Raw genomic sequence first — 17815 nt, 5'->3', positions numbered from 1 at the left:
TTTTTAATGTTTTCTTTTATAAGCATAAGTCAGTATTATTTGCTTTTTTTAAAGTTTATTTTGAGAGAGAACACGCATGCGTGTGTAAGAGTGGGGGAGGGGCAGAGGGAGAAGGACAGAGAATTGCAAGCAGGCCCCGCACTGTAATTGCAGAGCCGGCATAAGTCAGTATTTAGCTTCTTGGATTTTGCAAGTCATGGGCTCATGCCATCTCCATCGAAGGTGGATCGAGTCTTCTGGCCAACCTAAACATCACCTTTACCCTGTCCCGCTCCTCCTCATCGGATCTGACCGTGATGTTTTTCCGGGGGAGGCTCCCTCTATCTCCTCTCCCTGTCAACTGGCCGAGCTCATGAAAGCCGTTATCTAATCCGTGGGTTCGTAACAGTTATGGTAATTTATAGGAAGTCTGTGTGGTTGTTCCAGCCTTCAGTGGCGGACTACCTGTTTCCTTCCCTCTGCTTGTTATATGGTGTGGGAGTCCTTAGGGTTGATCCATACAGTCCGCATATCATAAATTGAAATTGCAGTAGATTATAAAAATCAGGTTCAGTGCTCTCAAAAAAGGTGTGATGGCAAACCCAGAGTGGCAAGAACTCTGTGCAGATGATGAGGGTTTTTTTTCTGTTTTAGTTTTTATCCTTTCTATTTATTTCTCATCCATTTACATAGTCCTCTTACTGCTTACGTCTTTCTTACGTGCCAGCCCCAAAACATGGCCCCAGGAGATGTAAAACTAAGGCTCCCCATGGTAATTTACTTGTTTATTTAAAAGCTTATTTTTTTATTTTTGAGAAAGAGCACGCAGGAGAAGGTGAGAGAGAGAGAGAGAGAGAGAGAGGGGACCCCCAGCAGGCTTTGCACTGTCAACGCAGAGCCTGACACTGAGATCATGACCTGAGCTGAAATCAAGAGTTGGACGCTTACCCAACTGAACCACCCAGGTGCCCCTCCCCACGGTAATTTAGAACATGGGAAACTCAACATGCCTTTGTTTCAGTTCTTTTTTTGGGGGCGGGGGGGTGCATGGGTGGTTTTGCCAGTAAGGAGAAACTTTTCAAACATTAAATGTCTTATGACACAAAACTAGTTTTCTTGTGAAAATTCTGGTGCAAGCTTATCTCCAAGTATACCTACTTTTTTGTAGTCTATATGCATCAGCCAGTTTTATTTTCTAGTCTTATTGAGATGTAACTGACATAAAGCATGAGTTTAAGGTGTACAGTATAATGATTTGACTTACATATATTATGAAATAACCACAAGAGATAATATCCACCATCTCATATAGATACAAAAAAATAGAAACAAATTATTTTTCCTTGTGGTGAGAACTCTTAGATTTACTCTTAATATATATCATATACCTTTCATATATACCATACAGCAGTGTTAACTGTAGTATATTACATCCCAATACTTACTTATCTTGAAACTGGAAGTTTGTACCTTTTCACCACCTCCATCCAATTTCCTCTGCCTGACTCCTGCCTGTGATAACCACAAGACTGATCTCTTGGCCTTTGAGATTTTATTCGTTTGGTTTCACATATAAGTGAGATCACATAGAATTTGCCTTTGTTTATCTGTCATACTTCACTTAGCATAATGCTGTCAAGGTTCATCGATGTTTCAAATGGCAGATTTCATCCTTATTACGGCTGAATAGTATTCCATTAATATTATTTCATTCCATCCACAATTTTTATTCACTTCTCTGTTGATAGAAACTTAGGTTGTTTCCATGGAGATGCAGACAGCTCTTCCATATAGTTTTTTGTTTGTTTGTTTGTTTTACTTTGGATGTATTCCCAGAAGTGGGATTGCTAGATTACATGGTAATTCTATTTTTTACTTTTTTTGAGGAACCTCAATATTTTCTCTAGTGGCTGTATCAGTTTATAGTCTCACCAGTAGTGCACAAGGGTTCCCTGTTCTCTACATGTCAGCATTTGTTATTTCTTGTCTTTTTGATGGTAGCCATTTTAATAGCATTAAAATGCCTCACTGTGGTTTTAATTTCCATTCCCCTAATTATTAGTGATGTTGAACACCTGTTCATGTGCCTGTTGGTCATTTGTATATTTTCTTTAAAAGAATGTCTATGTGGTCTGTTGCCCACTTTTTAGTTTGATTTTTTTTTCTTGTATGAGTTTTTTTGTATTTTTGAATATTAACCTCTTATCAGATACATGGTTTACAAATATTTTTTCCCCAATTTGTAGGTTTTTTTTTCAATTTGTAGATTGTTTCTTTGCTGTGTAAAGGCTTTTTGGTTATATATATATATATATATATATATATATATATATATATAGTCCCATTTGTTTATTTCTAATTTTGTTGCTTGTGTGTAGTATTCAAAAGATCATCATCTACCCATGTCAAGGAGCTTTTTTCCTATCTTTTCTTCTAGGAGTTTTATGGTTTCCACTCTTATATTTAAGTCTTTAATCCATTTTGAGTTAATTTCTGGGAGTGGTATAATATTGAGGTCTAGTTTCATTCTTATATGTATGAATGTCCAATTTTTCCAGCACCATTTTCTGAAGAGACGCTTTATTGACTGTTCTTGGCTCCCTTGTCAAATACTAGTTGATACTATTTGATACTGTTTTAATTACTATAGCATTATAGTGTAGCTTGAAATCAGGAAGTGTGATGCCTCTGACTTTGTTGTTTTTTCTCAGGATTGCTCTAGCTATTTGGGGTCTTTTGTGGCTCCATATAAATTTTAGGAGTGTTTTTTCTGCCTTAGTAGAAAATGCCATTGGAATCTTGATAACGATTGCATCGAATCTGTTAGTGTATAGGAAAGCTGCTGATTTTCGCATGTTAATTTTGTATCCTGCAACTTTACTGAATTTGTTGATTAGATCCAGCAGTTTTTTGGTGGAGTCTTTAGGATTTTCTCTATTTAAAATCATGTCATCTGCAAATAGAGACAGTTTTACTTCCTTTCCAGTTCTGATGCCTTTTATTTTTCTTGCCTGATTGCTCTGGCTAGCACTGCCAGTACTATGTTGAGTAGGAGTGGTGAGATTGGGCACCCTTGTCTTGTTCCTGGTCTTCAAGGAAAAGCTTTTAACCTTTCACTATTAAATATGATGTTAGCTGTAGGCTTGTCGTATATGGCCTTTATCATGTTGGTATGTTCCTTCTGTATCTGATTTGTTGAGTTTTTATCATAAATGGATGTTGAATTTTGTTAAATGCTTTTTCTGTATCGGTATTTTTTATATCATTCTGTTGATATGGTATATCACATTGATTGATTTGCATACATTAAAGTGTTGTGGCATCCTAAGGATAAATCCCACTTGATCGTTATGAAAGGTCTATTTAATGTGTTGTCAAATTTGGTTTGCCAGTATTTTATTGAGATTTTTTTGCATTTGTGTTCATCAGGGATATTGGCCTGCAGTTATTTCTAGTAGTGTTCTTTTTGGCTTTGGTACCATTGAAATGCTAGCCTTGTAAAATGATTTTGGGATGTTCTCTTTGAGTTTTTGGAAGTTTGAGAAGCATTGGCATTAATTCTTTAAATGTTTGGTGAAATTCAACTTGAAGCCATCCTGGGTCCTGGGTTTTCTTTGTTGGGGGATTTTTGATTGCTTATTCAGTTTCCTACTAGTAATTAGTCTGTTTAGATTTTCTGCTTATTCCAGATTTAGACTTGGTAGGTTGTATTCTGTTGGTAGGTTGTATTCCTGGGGCACCTGGGTGGCTCAGTCTATTGAGCGTCCGACTTTGGCTCAGGTCATGATCTCACAGTTCACAAGTTCAAGCCCTGCGTTGGGCTCTGTACTGACAGCTCTGAGCTTGGAGCCTGCTTCTGATTTTGTGTCTCCCTCTCTTTCTGCCCCTCTCCCACTTGTGCTCTCTCAAAAATAAATAATAAAAACATTTTAATAAAAAAAATTTTTTTTTAAGTTTTCCATTTTGGGGTACCTGGCTGGCTCAGTGGAACATGTGACTCTTGATCTTGAGGTAGTGAGTTCAAGCCCCATGTTGAGCATAGAGCTTACTTAAACAAAAACTTATTTTCCATTTCTTCTAGGTTGTCTAGTTTGTTGGTATACAGTTCATAAGAGCCTCTTATCCTCTGTATTTCTGTGGTATTTGTTGTAATGTTTCCTTTCTCATTTATAATTATGTTGATTTGGATCCTCTCTTTTTCTTGGTTAGTCTAGCAAAATGTCAATTTTATCTTTTCAAAGAACCATCTCTTTGACTCCTCTTTTTTATTGTTTATCTGTTCTGTATCATATTTCTTTTTGCTCTAATCTTTATTATATCTTTCCTCCTGTTCACTTTTGGCTGAGTTCTTCTTCTAGTTCCTTAATGCTTGGAGTTATTTGCAGTCTTACGTTTTGTCTAAAGGTGTTTATTGCTGTGAACTTTGTTTAAGAACTGCTTTTGCTTCATCTCAAGTTTTGGTAGATTGTGTTTGCATTTTTGTCTCAAGATACTTTTTAATTTCCTGTTTAATTTCTTCTTTGATCCATTGGTGGTTCAGGAGAGTGTTTAATTTCTATATATTTGTGAATTTTCCAGTTTTCCTTCTTTTATTAATTTCTGGTTTCATACCATTGTGGTCAGAGAACATACTTGGCATGATTTTAACCTTGTTAAATGAAATGTCCTGAGACTTAATTTTTGGCTTACCATATGGGTTATCCTAGAAAATGTTCATGCGTGCCTGAGAATGTTCTGTATATGTTTGTTAGGCCAATTTGGTCTGTAAGTATTGTTCAGATCTGCTGTTTCCTGCTGGTTCTTTGGATGATCCATCCATGTTGAGTGGGGTATTAAAGCCCCCAGCTACTAATGTTTCACTGTTTATTTTTCCTTTTAGCTCTGTTAGTTTTTGCTCTATATATTTAGATATTCTGATATTGGTGCATAAGTATTTATAACTGTCAGATCTTCTTGAAGAATTGACCCTCTTATCAATATATGATGATCTTTGTATCTTTTTATCATTTAAGAAAATTTTATTTATTTATTTTGAGAGAGAGAGAATCTCAATCAGACTCCACACTGTCAGTGCAGAGCCTGACCCGGGGCTTGAACTCACAAACCATGAGATCATGACCTGAGCCAAAATCAAGAGTTGGACACTTAACCAACTGAGCCACCCAGACACTCCTTTACCAATTTTATAAGCCTATTTTGTCTGATGTGCAGCTATTCTTGCTTTTTCTTTTTTTTTCATATTTCCTTGAAATATCTTTCACCATCCCTTCATTTTTAGTATATGTGTATCTCTTTTTTTTTTTTTTTTTCTTCTTTTTTTAAGTAGGCTTCATGCCCAGCCTGGAGCCCAGTGTGGGGCTTGAACTCACAACCCTGAGATAAGACCTGGATGCTTAGCTGACTGAGCGACTGAGGAGCTCCATTCTGTGTGTGCCTTAAGGCTAAAGTCAATGTCTCGTAGACAGCACTTCATTGGATCTTGTTTTTTAATAGGTGTTCTGTGTGTATCAGTTGCAGAATTCACTTAGGCTTAAAGGAATTATTGACGGGCAGACTTATAGTTGCTATTTTGTTAAGGTTTTTAGACTCATTTTTGTAGTTTTATAGATCAGTTATTCCTTGTGTCAAATTTTATTTTTGTGTCTTTTTTAAAGACACAAAATTTTTATTTTGTTAAATTTTTATTTATCTTGAGAGAGAGCATGGGAAGGGGACAGAGGGAGAGAGAATCCCAAGCACGTTCTGCACTAATAGCCACAACCAGCACGATGGGGCTTGATCTCACAAACTGGGAGATCATGACCTGAGCCAAAGTCAAGAGTTGGCCACTTAACCGACCGAGCCACTCAGGTGCTCCTGTTTGTGTGTGTGTGGGTTTTTTTTTTTTTTTATGTCTTTTGTATCAATATGCATTGACTTGTTTATCATGCTCCTTTGTGTAATTACTATAGGTTTTTCCCTGTGGTTGCCATAAAGTTTATATAAAATATCTTAAAATTGTAACACCTTATTTTAACCTGATAACTTCAATAGGATTTCTCAACCTCACCTTTTACTTTTCCTCCTGCTCACACTTTGTTACTGATATTAAAGTTTATGTATTTTTAATACTGGGTAACTAATAACAGATTATTGTTATTGTTCTTTTTCCTGTTTATTTTTTAACTTTTAAACTAGAGTTCTAAGTGAACTGTGCACTGTTATTATCATGTTACAGAATCTGACCTTGACTATATTACCATTACCAGTGAGTTTTACTTTATGTGGTTTTTCAATGTTAATTAGTGTCTTTTTACTTTCAAGAACACCCTTTAGCATTTCTTGTAAGGCACGTCTAGTGGTGTTGACTTCCCTCAGCTTTTGTTTTTTGGGGAAAGTCTTTATTTCACCATTTCTAAAGGCCAGCTTTTCCAAGTATAGAATTCTTGGTTGACAGGTTTATTTTTCTTTTAACATTTTGAATAGGTCATCCTATTCTCCCCTGGCTTGAAATGTTTCTGATTAGAAATCCTCCAGTGGTCTTATGTGGGTTCTTTGTAAATCATTTCCTTTTCTCTTGCTTTCAAAATTCTGTCTTTGACTTTTGACAATTTTTTTAACGTGTCTTGGTGTATCCCTATTCAGGTTCAACCTATTTGGGGTCCTCTGGGCCTTGGGATCTGGATGTATCTCTCTCCTAGGTTTGGGAAGTCTTTTGCCATTATTGCTTTACATACACTCTCTCTTCTCCTTCTGGAATTCCCATAATGTGAATATTGTTACTTTTGATTGTGTCCAGTAAATCCTGTAGGTTTTCTAACTCCTTTTCATTCTTTTTTCATTTTGCCCCTCAGACTGGATAATTTCTAGTGTCCTTTCCCCCAGTTTGCTGATTCTTCTACATGGGAGAGTCTGCTTTTCAAACTTAAGTTCTTCAGTGGGGTCACTTTATTTTCAGTTCTAGGATTTTTTTAACGCTTTCTATTTCACTATTGAACTTACAGTTTTGTTCTTTGATTGTTTTTTGACGTTGTCTGTGTGTTCTTGTAATCGCTACATCTCAAAAGGAATATCTGGAATTCTTTGGCAGTTCACAGATCTCCATTTGTCTCAAGACTGTACATGTTTACTTTGGCACAGACAGTTTGGTTTTCTGGACGTGTCTGCTGGTAATGTCATTGGGCAGGTAGGGCTTGCTGTCAGGTCTATTTCTTGATGAAGTCACTGCCCGGGCTCTGAGCTCAGGGGTGCTGGGGGTGTTACTGGCTGAGATCAGTCGGGTAGGACTGCTGGCTTGGTTCCCTGGCAAAGTGGGTCTATAGGATGGGCTCCACGGTTGCCTGGGTTCTGTGGTCAGGCTTTCTAGATGGTCAGGACTGGGTACTGTACTCAGTAGGCGGGGCTATGAATTAGCTTCTCTGCACTGGGAGGGCAGCAGGACAGGCCCCAGGGCCTGCCTGCACGGCTCAGTTTGCGTCCCCAAATCAGGCATGGCTGAACATTGAATTCCCTGGCTAGTCGGGGCCCATGGTTCTGCTCTGCAGATGGGGATCACGCTCTATGCTCTCTGTTCAAGTGCTACTGTAAGCGGGTCTGTTGAATGGTCCATACAGCCCCCTGTGTGCTCTGGTGAGGTTCCCTGGCTGGCTGGGCTAAATGCTGTATTCAGCAATGGCTGAGGCCATGACTTAGTTTCCCTGCGCAGGCTTAGCAGGAGAACTAGCTTAAAGGCCGGTAAGACTTTTTTTTAAGTGTATTTATTTACTTAGAGTGCATGTGAGCGGGGGAGAAGCAGGGAGAGAATCCCAAGCAGGCTCCGCGCTGTCAGCCCAGAGCCCAGCATGGGCCTTGGAGTCCTGAACAGTAAGATCATGACCTGAGCTGAAATAAAGAATTAGCCGCTTAACCAACTGAGCCACCCAGGTACCCCAAGACTTTGTTGTTTTGACTCAAGCCAACCCACATGCCATGTTCTCTGGCTGAACAGGGCTACTGGCTTTGCTCTGCAGACTGCTGAGGTCTGCCTGCCAGACTGAGTGCTGTGGGCTACGTGGCTTTCTAGCTATTCTGGCCAGGCTCTCTGGTCTGGCAGGGCTGAGAGCTACACTCACCATTGGCTAGGCTTATGACTCCACTCCCTCTAGGGCTGTAAAGTCTCTTCATTTGAGGACCCAAATCAGGCAGATCTGCACCCCACTGACTTCCCTGGTCATACTGTGTCACTGACTTGCTTTTGCAGATGAACAACAAAGCCACCGCTAGAACTGCTCCTTGGGCGCTGCAAGTGGGAATGTGGGCTGCTGAGATCCAAGTGCTGGTTGTTGCAAGCCCTTCCTCCCTGCTCTGTCATCATCAGATTCTCCTGGTCAAGCTCCATAGATTCCCCTGAAATCTCCGTGTAGCCAGACCAGCGTTGGGGCTCCTAAGAAGTGACCCATGACTGGGGAGCTTGGTGGCCACCCTGGGCTGTTTTTCCTCTGGAGGAACCACAGGTCTAGGGGAGGGCAGTGCAGTCTGTGGGTAGTCGCGCCTTTATTCTTCTGATATGGTCTGTCTTGGTCTCCGGGGTACAGGAGGGTGCTTCAGCCTTGCCTTTGTTGTGTTCCAGAATTCTCTGTGGTATTTTGTCCTTGTATAGTTGTTCTCGTGAGGGGAAGCAAAGTCAGGAACGACCTATGTCGCCATCTTGGTGATATGGCCTGGAAATGCATTTGGGACATCTCAAGCACTTCAGCTTGTTTGGCAAGGAGACAGACACGAAGGCCCTCATCCCGGATTCTCAAGGTAAGATATTTTATTGCCAGGTATGTATTGCTAGTACTTTCTAGCCAAGCCTGTGCTCACCAGTATTGTAAACCAGGTTGATAACTGATTTCTGTTCTGTCTAAATTCATTTCAGAACTGAGGAAATTGAGGTCTAGAGAAATGCAGTGTTTTGCTACATTGTCACACGTGCAAATTCGGTAGCTTTACCTCATTCACTTGCATTTTGTGTGTGTGTGTGAAGACTTGATCCGCTTTGCCTGCTGTGCAGCAGAGAATTTTCTCCATATACCCCTTCTTGTGGTACGGGGATCGGGTCACAGCCTTTGTGGGAAATTGTGACAGGGTCCCAGTTGTGTCTCACTAAGAAGAAATATTTTACATGGGCTTCTGGGCGTCTAAAACCATATCCACCAGAAATTCAAGTTAGAGTTGAAGTCCCATTCTTTCCTCTGCCCATTTCGGCGGCAGCTGCTGGGCGTTTAGAAGCAACTGGGAAGAGGAAGAAAAAAAAAAAAAAAAAAGCAACTGGGAAGGAAAAAAAAAAGCAACTGGGAAGGGGTGTGGCTGGGTGAGTGAAATGGTGAAGACCATATTGATCTCCAACAGATGACAGTCACCGGAGCTCCTAGGGGATAGCTGAGACAGATGCAGCCGTGCCCGGACAAGACGTAAACCTTGAACCTGTGGCTGCCGCCATCACAGCCTGGAAGCATGGCCAGGTGCTGGTGGGAGCTGGGACCCCTGGAGCAGGGTATCGACAAGAAGGCAGTGTGGGGCCTCCCACTGTTTCCAGTCAGTGTTCATAGGGAGGGCGCAGCGAATGTGCAGTCCTTGACCCGTTTTGTGAGCCGTTTGAAATCACAAGCAGAGAAGACATGTTCTGGACGTGGGATTATGGCATTTGGATTTATAAACTCCCCCTTTCCTACCAGCTAATGACTTTCCGAGGCAAAAGGGGTGAGGCTCCACCTCCCCTCTTCCCTGTAGCCACTGTTTTTATAGGTTTCATTTGTCAGGAAGATTTTGGGTTTCCTAAGGCTTCTTTGGATTGTTCTTAGCAAGCCGACCAGCACTGTCCCCGTGCAGCAAGGCTGGTGTATGGACAGCGGCAATGGCTGGTCATCAATGCATTGCTGTCCTTGGGCGGGACGTTCCTTTCTTTCCCAGTGTGTGTTTCGGGAGCTTGTCCTGAGCTTGTCCTGCTAGGTGTTCTGTGGGCAGAGGGGGGACAGGTTCAAGGGCCTCTAAGTCACTTCTTACACTAATAGGATCTCTGCCCTGTTGCGGTGGTGTCGTGGTGGGGGAGTGCACCCTACGTGGGGCTCAAACTCGTGACCCCGAGATCAAGAGTCACCTGCTCCACCGACTCAGCCAGCCAGGTGCCCCGAGTGAGTGCACTTTGGAAACACAGAGCCAGAATAGGCCCTGGCATTGCCTGTTGACCTTCCTTCTGGCTATAGTGAAGAAAAGAAAGAAGAGCATTTCACAGAAGGACTTCAATTAGAAATAAATGTGGCTGGTGCCTGGCAAGAGTGAGCAGGCTGCTGCCACAGGCTCTGCGGGGAGGGGGCTGGGCCTGCGTGCTCCCTGGGACTCAGACCATGTGGTTTCAAGCAAGACCTTGTGAGAACCCAGTGACTTTCAACCACCTGGAACTGTGCAGCACTCATACTTCAAAAGATATCCAATGCAAAGACTTAAGCAGTTTTTAAAAGTAAAAATACAGGATGCCAAGGATAGCCTGAATTTGGCAAGACCAGCTCCGGAAACACCAACAGCAGGTTTACCTTGCACTTGACTTTTGTCAGGTTTGGCTTTCTTGCTGAGCCCCTCCCTCCCAAGGCCTGTGTTCTAGTTTTAGGGGAAAGTGGTCCTTGTTCAGGTAATTGTTGTAACGTGAGCATTTCTCCAAGTCTGGATTGAGTTTAAGCACCTGCCCTGGTGCCGAGTCTGCTGGGGATTCCGTCTCCTCTCCCTGCCACTCCCCTCCCCTCTCAGAAATAAACATTAAAAAAAAAAAAATCTGCCCTTTCTAATTTAGTGCTATTTAGCCTGGTCAGAGCTTCACGTGGATTTTAAGCAAGAGAGATGTGTGAGCAATGGAGGATGGAAAGCTCACTGTCATGTTTATGGGCAAAGTAAATTCTCATTTGCAGGGACGGGGCCACTTTCCTTCCTTACAGAGTGAGAGGCAGTGTGGTTTTGACTCTGGAAGTAGCGGGAAAATAGCACCTGTGCGTGGTGTTGTGGAAAAGGACAAAGGAAGAGGAGGAATTCTTGTCGCATTGCTGGTATCTTTGGGGACTTGGGGCAGTTACAGATCCTGGCTAGTTTAGGGAGGCATGACTGCCACTTCAGTACTTCTAGAAGGTTCCTCAGCAGAGCTTAATCATGGCAGTGTTCAATTTTTCCTAATTTGGGGCCTTAAGCAGTTAGCTACCTGCATATGGTTTTTCAACATCACAGCATTTTAGTGTAGGTGTCTTGACTACAGTTTCAGGTAACACTTCACCAGTGGCCAGTATTCTTGTGCCTTCTAAGAATGTTGGAGTGTGTGATGTCAAGAGAAGGTGTGGGACTTAGAGTTGAAGGTTAAGAGGAAACTGGGTAGGAAAGCTCCTTTTACCCAAAATCTGCATGTCCCTGGTGGTATGGAACACAGGGAATCCGAACGTGTTCCTCCTGCTACATGCACCCAGCCCAGAGCCCTCAGAGATAGCTAGTGGATTCCTGTTGCCCTGATACCGGCTGTGAAGAGAGACAGAATTCAAAGATGTCAGACATGCCTGCCTCATTCTCCAGAAGGTTCCATATGTCACACGACTCAGGACCCAAAGATGCCCGGATTTGTGGGGAACTCACAGATGACGGTGGTGATTGCCAGCTGGTCCAACATCTATGCGAGCACTGGGTCCGGTGAATATGAAGCCCAGAGATGATTACCTGGAAAATATGACTGTCATTTTGTAAGTTTTAAGGTTCTTGTCCAAATTTCTTTGAATTTGCAGTTTTACCACAGAGGCAGAGGCCTAGTATTTAATTTCAGGTGTCAGTTTGATAGCTAGTCTTGTGCTCACAAGTGGTACAAGTGAACACTTGTTTGGGGAACAAAACAGAGGGCTGGCCAAGTTCTAGGAGCCTGCAGCCTGGGACGCTATGCACACGCACCAGAGGGAACAGACGTTTTTCTTCTCCCAAGTTCCCAACTCCAAAAGAATGATGGGATTCCTGCTCACCAGGTGACAGAAAAGGCAGTTTTTCAGACTGTCATGAAGCTGGTGTTTAACTGGTCAGTGGGTATGTATCCGGCACTCACATTAGATCGGGAAATACCCTCCATTCTTGTTGCTTGCACATCACCTGCGGCCATCAGCACGGTGCTGACTGGGGCGCTGGTCCACCCATCCTAAGGCCCCTTGTGAAAAAGCGGCGGACGTGGTGGTGACGTCCAGGGCAGGGTGGCCCGAGGCAGGCTGCAGAGGGACTCTCCTTCGGGGCAAGCCGCCCTCTGTTCCTAGGCTGCCTGGCTGGTGTGGTGGTCGAGGTGGGCTGAGGGGGGCTGTGTATTGGTTTCCTATGGTCCTACCGGGGCTCTGGGACATTGGGGGGCGTGCCTGGCCCCTGCTTCTGGTGGACAGTCCCTCTGCAAAAGGGAGGCAATCAGCACCCACCGAGACTACCAAATAGTTACTGCTCACTGTCGCCGTTACTCAGAATTGAGCACTGCGGATTTTCCCCTCCCTTTGGGGGGGGGTGGTGACGCAAATCACTTCATTGTCATCGCTGTCAATTCCTGGCTCATCACTTAGTATATTTAAGTTGGCAGAAAACCAACCAGACCCTTCCTTCATCGGCTTCAGATCCTCTTGAGCTAAAGCTTTGCAGGCTGAGGTGGATGCGGAGGCTGCTGGGTGCAGCAACAGGTACGGGAAGGGTGGGATCTACTGGGAGCCTTCCTGCCGGCTCGGGAGGGCAGCCGCAAGGGGCAAGGGTCTCGGGCGTCAGCGTGTTACCGCGTGCCCCCAGTCGTCGTCTCCAGCTGTCCCATCCCTAGACTCTTCCTCAGTCTGTTCTCAGCTTTGTCGGCGCCGAGAACGAGAAAGGAATCCACTGGGCCACAGCGGGGCGACGCGCTTGAGCTTGCAGAAAGGAATTTGCCAAGCAACGGTGCGACAGCTGGGAGAAGCACTTCGTTTTTAAAAATGACAATGGTGAAGTACCTTTAAACAGCGTATGAAAGTATAGTGGACTGTGTTGAATTTGTCTTCCTTAGAAACAACCGTATGTCCGTCTCCCCCAAGGGCCAGGCGGTGAAGGCCTAGCAGGGCTTGAACCACCTCAACCCTGGCTCTTCTTGTCCACTGGTTTTGTAATGACCTTTAAAAGCTTCTTGGTGTCTTTATTTCTAATGGAAAAGAAACGACCCCACACATCTCAGAACCAACCACATAATCATTAAAACATTTAAGGCTTCGCGTTGTGAGCGAGCAGGCTTGTGTGATGTTTAGCTGTATTAGCAGCAGAGGATTTATTTTTTGTGTAAAATAAATGTGTGCTCTTTGGCCACAAGGGGGAGAGACCGAGTGGTCACAGGCTCTGCACCAGACTGGTTTTGAGGCTGCGAAGCTAGCTAGCTCCACGGTATTCACTGCAGACACCCACCGGCCGCGCCCTCTCTCCGTGGGCACAGGGGCGGCTGGCATCACAGTGAGCACATAGGCTTTGGGAGAACGTTCTAAGTGCTTCATCCGGCACGGTGCTGCCCAGACTCAGGAACGCCAGCTCAGTTCAACCAACGTTTTTGCAAAATCACTTGGGAGATCAGAGCCGCCGCTGGCAGCCAGGCAGGTTGGGCAAGGCCACCTCCCTTCCCCCATGCCCGCTGGGGGGAGGCGCGCGCGCCAGTGGGGGTCACACCCGGGGGAGCAGGATCAATGTAAGGAAACAGCAAAACCCAAACCTGGACCCCCCGTTTGCGTGGGCTCCTCCGGAGCTGCTGGGGCTGATGGCCCGCTCTGATCAGGAGTGTGGACCAAAGCCAGGCCTCTTTGTCCAGCTGTCGGCATGCCATTATGTAGAAGCTCCTAGATGCTTCTGACCGTCCTGGGGAAGGGTCCTACTACAACGGGGGAGATGCACCTAGGACTGCAGGATGAAGCTCTGTCCCTCACACCATGGTCCTAACGTCCCCTGGACTCGAGCCAGGCAAGCAGATGGCTATACATTCACAATACGATTCCGGAAATTTTGTAACGTTTAAAAACATGCCTCAAACATGCGGCTTGGAAGAAAAAAATAGATATTTTTAATAACAAGCATTCAAAAGTCAAGCACAAAAAACTGATCCAACCCAGTGTAAAATCACCCGTCCTCTCATACTTAAAATGTTTAGTATAAAAATACTCACTCTCTTGGTTTTATTGACATCTTTTATGTTTCATTTGAAAATATCTCCAAACTGTACAGAAAGGTCAGACCATGCGTTCACAAATAACACACTATATCTTAAAATTATACAGTGTAAAAGAGTAAAACATTTTTATTATATTTTTTTCTTCGAGAAAAACAGATGTGTGATAGAGGCTGTGGCAAAGTCTTGAAGGGATCAAAACTGGGCAAGGTTTGTTCAAGCCTGAAACAGAAAGAACACGTGTGAGGGGAGACCTCACCCTCCTCCAAGCTTGTGGGACCGCGCAGGGGAGAGTACTCAGGGCGGAGACCCCCCGGGACATTCGTGGGGGCATCTCTGCAGCAGCCTGTGTGCACAGAACAGATTTTCTGACCCTCCAAAGATCCCTCATGAGAGCAGCAACGTTCTCACCTTAGATACATGGGCAACGTATTTATCTCTTACCAGAAACGTTTCAAGACCTTCTTCCCCTGCACTTGCAAGGAAATGCTCACATGTGGTTTGCTTTGTGGCAAAAAAAAAAAGGGGGGGGGGGCGGCGAAGGGGCAGTCTTGGATCATCACTGAGACTTTGCTGAGTCCCATCGCGGTCCTGTGTTTGCTTCACCTAGGTGAAGACTGCAGCACCTCTAACTCTGTCCAACTCCATTTTCTCACCATTCTACCAACACATCAAACTCCTAAATTTATGGTTGTGGAAAAGGTACGTAAAGGGGCACCTGGGTGGTTCAGTCAGTTAAGCATCCAGCTTCAGCTCAGGTCATGATCTCAGTTTGTGAGTTCGAGCCCTGTGTCAGGCTCCATGCTGACACTGAGGAGCCTGCGTGGAATTTTCTCTCAAAAATAAATAAAAAGGCACACAAAGGTCTATGCAGAAGTAGCTCTGCATACACTAGAATTTTGAACAGGGAAATGCTTCTGTGTGTGGGGGGGAGGAAGCTATAAAGAAAATGGCATTATTAGTAACCACCCATCTATCTGAAGTTAAACTGATTTAAGAGGATGTGTATTTAGCAGTAAATCCTGAAGTGAGAAGCATTCTGTGAACAAACATCACTAACCGGACGAGCTAATACTCCTATGCAGACCAGACCCGCCCAGTGCTGGCTGCACGTGCACTGCGACCCGGCAAACCCTGGCACGGCCTGGTTCGTAGATGACGGCAGAAGCAATGGGCCGCAAGTCAGAAGATCCAGCATAATTACCACAGACCCATGGATCACGGTAAAATCCCCCCAGAGAGAAATCGGGGTGCAGCTTTCGAGGGCAGGGATCTGGACACTCGGAGCCTCAACTGTAATATGCGGGTGACACTCACCAGTCTCTTGAGCCCGCTGCCACTATTCAGTTGGTGCCAGTACATCAGTTAACTGTGCTTTTCACAGGCCCAGCCAGACAGCCCTGGGGTTGGAGATGCTCCCAGGTCAAGCTCTGCAAGGCTTGACCTCCATGACCCTCCACCCTTGCCTCATCTTCTCAGCAGAGCTCTCTGAAATGGCAGGAGCGCAGGAGATAGACTCCTTCTGGAAATCTCACTTTGACTGCTCTGCCTCCCCCGGGGGCCCAGCACAGGCGGGGGGATCACCGGTCACTTGGCAGATGGTTGGTGACGGAGAAAGCAGAGTGGGCCGGGACTATGCACACCCCATCTTAGGTACACGTCACAAGACCTGTGACACTTAGCAGGGGCCGCTCTTGAGAGCTACATCCCATTGCCACACCCTGACTTGAACCTGCCTGGGGCACCAGGGTCCCACACTCCAGGCGTGTGTGGCACGGAGCAGCCCCGGGCTGGTGGCATGATCTCTGGGGCTGGAGCAGCTGACCTTCCTAATGACCCCGTGACCTCACAGTCCCTCAAATGCCTGACCTGCTGCCCTTGAACTACACTGAAGGAGCCTCCCCACCAGACTGGGAGGAGGCAGTGCCCCCTTGTGTCCCCAGGTCTGGGCGGCCACAGAAACGGAAACCTGCTTCGAGGAAGTGGACACGAGATGCTCTCTCCCCTGCCCTCCTGCGGCTTGTCAGGTCTGGAATGACAAGTTCCACGTCATCCCAAACTTGATCATGGGCCAGCAGTCAGAGCTGTGTGTTGATTCCAGGAAGCCGTTTCTTAGGAACAGCAGTCACCCTATGGCTGTTCCTACTTTGGAACAATTCACAGGGGACGGTGCTCGGCAGCCCCTGGATGCTGGGAACCTGCGGGGCTTGCATGTGGGGCTCGCACAGCACCATCTTGGGAAGGCAGCCCAGACCCCACGTGGGGACATGGCAAAAAAAGAGGGGGGGCAGTCTTGAATCATTACTGAGACTTTGCTGAAACCCAAGCTGCTACACTGCCTTCAGGGACAGAGAGGAAGGACTGAACGGACAGGCGGAGGAGCACAGGCCATGTTCCATGTGTGTGCACACCTGCCCGTGGGCTTAGGCTGGACCAGGTGCCCACGGTGTCCTCTAGCCCTGGGCAGGGGCCCGGCGGGTCTGCCTTCTCTGCTCAACAACCATCCTTGGGTAAGTGCACGTTGCTACTGCTGGCCTTTCTGGTTCCACAGCCAGTTCCCAGACAATTGTCCCCATCGCTGTCAGCTGTGCCCTGGACATTGCTGCCGTGACCTCAAAGGCACCACCTCTGAACCCAGACTCACCGCCTCACCATAACACGGCTCCGGCTCCCGCCCCGCCACTTGTGTCACTGTCCCTCCACCCGGCCCCTGGTGACACGGACGACTGCTAATTCCCGACACCACCATCACCATCTTGGGTTTGCCTCTCCCGGTATGTGTTTCTAACTTGATTCTTCATTTTGCTGCGGGCAAGGTGACAAAGCTTCTGAAAACCCCTCGCCTGCCTCCCCAAGACCCAAATCCCTACCACTTCCCTCGAGGCCCTCAAAGCTTGGTCAGAACCCACTTTTGACAAGAACCTGTGGGGCATATGCTTACATCCCCCTTCTTCTGTCCTCACAAACTCCTTTCTCAGAACTCGGAGGGAGTGCCACCTCTCCGGCCTTCCCTGGGCACTTCAGCCTGCAGGCCTTTCTCCTCGGCGTCCTCATGAGGAGTCCTCCCTGTCCAGGCCATTGGTTTGGCCTCCTGAAGGATAATTTTCCTCCCTAAGACTATGTCCTCGTTTCTCCACCCCAGACATCGTTACCTGCGTGTAGCAAAACTTCCGACACTTGCACTCTGGGGCAGCAAAGGAGACAAGAACGATGGGTAATAAATGGCATGTGACCCTAAGACTTGATCACACCCCCCTCTGAGAAGCACCCTCAGCACCTGCATGGGGCAGCTCTGGCCCTGACGGGGGGCTGCCCCAGGAAGCAGTTTGGGGGGCAGAGGGGGTGGGAGGGTGCTTTTGGCTTCCCCGGACAATAAGCAGCCCACCCTGACCTCCCATCACTCTGTCCCCTTCCTCCTGCACAGGAAGCAAGGTGTGTGGGGCTGGGTAATTTTGGCTGATTAGAAAGGCTTTGAGGTGAAAACCCATGGAAGGGAGGAGGGAAGAGAGAAGAGAGGGGAGGAGAGCTGATAGTTTCCCGAGCTTTTCCATAACTGTGCCGTGTAGATGTAATTCTCACATGGGAAAAGAATGCGTCCACATTGCCATAGATGTTCCCAGACTGAACAGAAGGTCAGAATGTGGCTATTTCAGTCCCTGTAAACAAGGAAGGGGTTTAGCT

At 45.8% G+C, this 17815-nt stretch overlaps 1 protein-coding gene across 8 annotated transcripts in view; it reads right to left on the bottom strand.

The window, feature by feature from the left end:
• Positions 1-14006: 14006 nt before the first annotated feature.
• Positions 14007-17815, bottom strand: part of RBPMS (RNA binding protein, mRNA processing factor) — a 173605-nt gene continuing 169796 nt past the window's right edge. For 3 of the 8 annotated variants that reach the window (XR_006294278.1, XR_006294271.1, XR_006294277.1), the window contains one exon: positions 14136-17790. Coding sequence is in view for 2 of the 8 variants with exons in the window: in XM_043560818.1 (XP_043416753.1) it covers positions 14236-14356 (121 nt within the window). In the remaining 6 variants the exon portion in view is untranslated. Of the gene's footprint in view, positions 17791-17815 lie in introns of all 8 variants that reach the window. The other 5 variants (XM_043560763.1, XM_043560807.1, XR_006294279.1 and 2 more) reach the window with 3 other exon arrangements.

The sequence above is a fragment of the Prionailurus bengalensis genome, chromosome B1, assembly GCF_016509475.1.
Source record: "Prionailurus bengalensis isolate Pbe53 chromosome B1, Fcat_Pben_1.1_paternal_pri, whole genome shotgun sequence".
In the NCBI taxonomy this organism is placed as follows: Eukaryota; Metazoa; Chordata; class Mammalia; order Carnivora; family Felidae; genus Prionailurus; species Prionailurus bengalensis.
The sequence above is the reverse complement of the archived record's forward strand: the minus strand, read 5'-3'. Positions and strand labels throughout refer to the sequence as shown.